The sequence below is a fragment of the Aplysia californica genome, unplaced genomic scaffold (assembly GCF_000002075.1).
Source record: "Aplysia californica isolate F4 #8 unplaced genomic scaffold, AplCal3.0 scaffold00235, whole genome shotgun sequence".
NCBI classification, from domain to species: Eukaryota; Metazoa; Mollusca; class Gastropoda; order Aplysiida; family Aplysiidae; genus Aplysia; species Aplysia californica.
This window is the reverse complement of record NW_004797505.1, coordinates 703,878-709,067: the sequence shown is the minus strand read 5'-3', so window position 1 is coordinate 709,067 and position 5,190 is coordinate 703,878. Positions and strand designations below refer to the sequence as shown.

Sequence of the window (5,190 nt, the reverse complement as noted above, 5' to 3'; positions counted from 1 at the left end):
AAGGGTTCGCTTTTGCTCAAAGAGAGGAGTGGCCCCTCCTGTTATGTAGACTCTTTGACTGCTCGCAACTCCCACTTGCGGGAATCAACCCCCAACTCACTTGAGCAACTCAGTGCAATTCAGTGATTCAGAGTTGTAGCAAAAAATGTCTACTATGAATCTGAATCTTAATTGTTAAAATGTAATGAGCCCACGGCAGTTTATGATGCCAAGACAAAATACAGCCAGCCTTTCTATGTGCGGCAGTAGACTTGCAAGTCAAAAGCCTGTCACTCGAGCAGCGAGCGGCAACACCGAAGATTCACCCCAGAGCAACTCACCTGCTGCTTGCAACCATGTGATGTCAAGGGACATGACTCTTATCTTTACTGTGGGGACAAGATAATTAGGGGATGGCACGCCCTTGGATGACGTCAAGAGCCCGGCGCGAAAAAGAGAGACATCGTCTGAGAGACTCACTGAGGTATTCAGTCGAACTCAGGACCACGACGAGGCAACACTTATCTTGGAAGGGACCCCCCCTGACAGACCCGACTCATCGGACCGCCAGGTAACTTTACATGGTGTCAGAAGTGGCTACTGAACAGCCAACTACTTCAAGAAAACACCCAAATTCAATGAAGTGCTAGAGTTTATCTATCAAGAACAGTGCTCTGTGAGAGTAGAGGTCTAGACTAGTTAGGTTTAGACAGTTAAATGTTTGAAAACGGGAAGGATTTTGGATGTAGATCTAGATCTGGATTCTGGAGCTAGAAACTAGAGATCTGGATAGAAGTAGATTATCTAGATGTGGTAATAGGCCTGGATTAACTAGAATCTAGATGTTTTGAACTATGAACAGTGTTGAGTTGGAACTGTGACTTGTTTGTTTGTTTGGGTCTGGAGATTCTAGACTTCTAGACTTAGAGTCTTTTATTTGAGTAGATCTATTCTGGATTTCTAGTTCCACAACAAGTGAACAGAAATGGCACAACATAACAGGGAAAACCAGCAGAAGCAATACACAGCCAACGTACCCCTTCCATCAAAATTAAACGTAACAGATGGCACAAACCTAGCACAAGGGTGGAAAAAGTTTAAGAGAAACTTCGAAAATTATGCGATCGCCACCAGATTAAACAAGGAAGAAGAAGATTTCCAATGTGCAGTGTTTCTAGCGACGATTGGGGAAGATGCTGTAGACATTTTCGAAGGTTTCCACTTCGAGGACGAGGCAGATAAGAAAAATCTCCAAAGCGTCATACAAGCTTTTGACGACTTTTGCATAGGAAAGAAACATGAAGCCTACGAGTCTCACAAGTTTCACATGAGGAAACAAAAACAAGACGAAACAATAGAGGCCTACATTGCACAACTTCGTCAGCTAGCCAAGTCCTGCAACTTCGGAGACACACAGTTGCAAGACCGCTTAATAAGAGATCAGGTGGGGATAGGAGTGCGAGAAGAAAGCTTAAGAGAAAAGTTTTTGGAAGACAAAAATCTCACCCTAACAAAGTGTCTAGATATAGGACGAGCATATGAGTCATCTAGGACACAATCGCATACAATGAGCCAAAGTACTGGAAACGAAGTTTCAGAAGTAAACAGGTTACAGAAAGGAAAGTTTTACAGGCAAGGTCAAAGTCAAGGTCAAGGTCAGGGCCCCAAGCAAAAATTCAAAAAAAAGAAAACATAGGTAAAAAATGTCACAGATGTGGAAGAGGTCCACACGATAAACAAGAATGTCCTGCCAAACATGCGGAATGCTACACATGCAAAAAGAGAGGACACTTCTCCACAGCTTGTAGAAACAAAGACAAGAAGTTGGTAAGACAAGTTGAAACAATTTTCCTGGGAACACTACAGCTGGAAAACGAGTATGGTGTCAGGGCCGTGCAAAGCAACGATGACTTGTGGCACGCACAAATAACTACAATAGGAAAGCCAGTTAAGTATAGAGTGGATACTGGTGCAGACGTCACGGTGATACCGGACAGATATTTCAAGAAAAACTCACCGCTAATAAAGAAAACAGAGAAGAATTTATTTGGAGCAGGACACCAGGAACTACAGGTAAAAGGAGTAGTCAGGGCTACATTGGCTACCAGAAATACATCTTCAGAACAGGATTTGTATGTCGTCACAAACCTGAATGAGCCTCTGTTAGGTAGACCAGCTATAGAAGCTTTGAAACTCTTGGAGAGAGTGAACGAGGTGAAGAAACAAAGTATACCTTCGGAATATGCAGAGTTATTTACGGGGTTAGGAAAGATAAACAAGCCCTACAAGATCACACTGGATCAAGAAGCAAAACCGTTTTCTGTTGCAGTTCCTCGTCGACTACCCCCTGCCACTGAAAGAAAAAGGGAAAGAAAAGCTTGAGAAGATGGTGGAGCAAGAAGTTATTGAGCCAGTCTCTGAGCCAACAGACTGGTGTGCCCCCATTGTTGCCATTCCCAAGCCAAACGTGTGTGTGTGTGTGTATATAATATATACATATATATATATATATATATATATATATATATATATATATATATATATATATATATATATATATATATATATATATATGTGTGTGTGTGTGTGTGTGTGTGTGTGTGTGTGTGTGTGTGTGTGTGTGTGTGTGTGTGTGTGTGTGTTTTAATGATGAGGCTCCTCAATATTTTTTTGCTCGAAGGACGTGAAGTCGATTCCTGTTTGTAGAACTATATTTTATCACGGTGGACTAAATCCCACACAATTTGGCTTGGCCTTTACGTGCAGCGATGAAGTTGGATGCATTCTAAATTAAGTAAACTGTGTTGAGCAGGAGAAAAACAGTTATCAAACTGTAATTTATTGGTTTGCTAGTCATTCAGCAGACGAACATTTGAATTCCAAGAGTTTCTACAACAAATAGCATGTGAACTCCGTCTAAGTAGGCCTACATGTTTCTCAGAGAGTTTTCAGCGTAGAATCTAAAAAAAGACAAAAATGCAGACTTTACCAAAAAGTATACAAATACACCTGCCCTCTCCATTATCACACCATCAAACGTACTATTGTTTGTGGTGTTTTCAAGCCCTCATCACTTGGCTCTGTACTTTCGGAGAAGGACATAAAGTCCTTTTAAGGTTGCAGATAAACATACATGTTTCATCATGTTTGAGAGTGGATATATTGCATACCTATGTAGCTTAGTTACGTGAAACGCTGAGAATCGCATGCTGAATTAAAGCTACTGTTTGTTTCATTCAGACATTCTTTTTGACAAGGTGGGTTTGAACAAAAAACCCATGAGACATTCATTTCTGGACGCTTCTGGAACTTTATTTCACGCGTTTGCGTCAGCGTCTAGTGCAGGACAATTCCTTCCCATGGGAGAAGTTCAGGAGCAGGAATAGGGATAGGGCCAGGGCCAGGCATAGGCATTGGCATGGGGCGAGGGACAGGGACAATGCCAGGGCCATCGAGAGTGCCAGGAGGGCGATGGATATTTGGGCAGTTGGAGAGAGGCACGGACTTGATATAGTCTCTCTTTTCACAAGCTGCGATTTCCATGCCCATAGGGTTCATGTACACTTCACCGTCAGATCCACATACGTAATGGAATTCAGAGGTTATTGGCCGCTGACAGCAGTCTCGTTTGGACACAATCTGTGGATGAACATTGAGAAAATAACGATTAGTACAGAGTGGACCAGTCATCTTCCTTAGGTAAGAAAATGAGTGGCGAAGCCGTGGTGGGATGGGGTTGTGGTTGGGGTAAAGGATGTTCGAACGCCCGTTTACAAACTAAGTGTAGTTATTTATGATTCACAATATTATTTTAGGGTTGGTTGCTGAATGAAATTATAGACTTGACCGTTTTCACCTTTGAAAAAACAAACAAAAAGAAAAAAAGAAAGAAAAAAACAACATATACGGTACTTCCCTGTCGCCCGTGTGGTCTACATTTGAGCTATCTCGAAAGGTCTCCAAATGACAACATGCGCACCCTCCAAAAAAAACAAAAAAACAACAAACAACAACAACAAACAACAAACAACAAACAAAAAAAAAACAACAACAAAAAAACACCCCCCTCCCACAACAAAAACAACAACAACAACAAAACAAAAAACAAAAGCAACCCACTAGAACTGTTCCACTCTTTTGATTTGGGGATATTGATTATTGATGAACAAAGACGCTATTGCTCTCACCTTGTCTAACTGCCAGCCTTGTTTGGCGAGTTCACACCTCATTGACTCGAGGACGCATTGAGTGGGGAAGGTCCGGGTGAAGGTCGCACACACAGGTTTGTACTCCCTGGTACAGCGGCGTTTCTTCAAGGCGTCACAGGACGCAGACATAGCGCCACCCACGTACACAGCCAGGAGAACCAACACTAGCCACTTCATGATGCTGATGATGACATGGGTGTTCGACAAGTTAGTTATTTGAATGCTTTCTGAATGGATTTTACCTATTCTAGACACTCGTTGTTAATTTAGAAGTCTGAACTTACTGTTTGGGGTTTCAATTGTCTAATTTTCGCTTGACCAAACCCGTAAATGAGCAATAGGGTTGACAGAGAATAGGACACAATGTTATGCAATCTAAAGAAATGATGTCACCCTGTTCAAATTAGTTTGTGGATTACGTCATGTATTAGTGATGCTTGTTAACAGTGGTGAGGTAAAAAGCGTGAAATTTGCTTTAAGAATTATTCATACCACCCCCTCCTCCCCCCACCTCCGGTTCTGCCATTGTAATTGAATTCATTTGTACTGAAATTAAAATTTCACGAATGCTTTGTATTTGAAGTATGATGGGCTTGAAATTTGTTACAAACATTGGTATTTCGGTTAACGCGATATGAACCTGAGACCGAGAAAATGTTTGCTTCTGTATGAGTTCATGTGAAGTGGATCAGATTTTGATTTAACAAAGAAAAACGTATTGAAATCGATACCCTCCCTAAACAAAACATTAAACTAACATGCCGTTACTTCATTCTTAGCATTTGTTACTTCATTTTTTAGTATTTCTTTCATGTTATTGCTATGACAAACTTGAACATTAAAATTTAAAAAAAAGCTGTCCAGGAGTGTTCCTCTTAAATGGACTTCATTCATAGGCCTTTATCTATGGGGGCAAATATGGGGGAAAAAACACGTATTTGCCAAGACAGAAGACACGCGAATATAAAATATAAAATTAATGTGTGTGTGTGTGTGTGGGGGG

The 5,190-nt window shown here is 41.2% G+C and overlaps 1 protein-coding gene across 1 annotated transcript; it reads right to left on the bottom strand.

The window, feature by feature from the left end:
* Positions 1-3,269: 3,269 nt before the first annotated feature.
* On the bottom strand, positions 3,270-4,379 carry LOC101849215 (four-domain proteases inhibitor). Its single transcript, XM_005100098.3, has 2 exons — positions 4,167-4,379; positions 3,270-3,618 (listed from the first exon to the last, which is right to left on the bottom strand). The coding sequence occupies exons 1-2, from the start codon at positions 4,362-4,364 to the stop codon at positions 3,316-3,318; spliced, it is 501 nt and encodes a 166-aa protein (XP_005100155.2). The 5' UTR covers positions 4,365-4,379; the 3' UTR covers positions 3,270-3,315.
* Between the last annotated feature and the right edge of the window lie 811 nt (positions 4,380-5,190).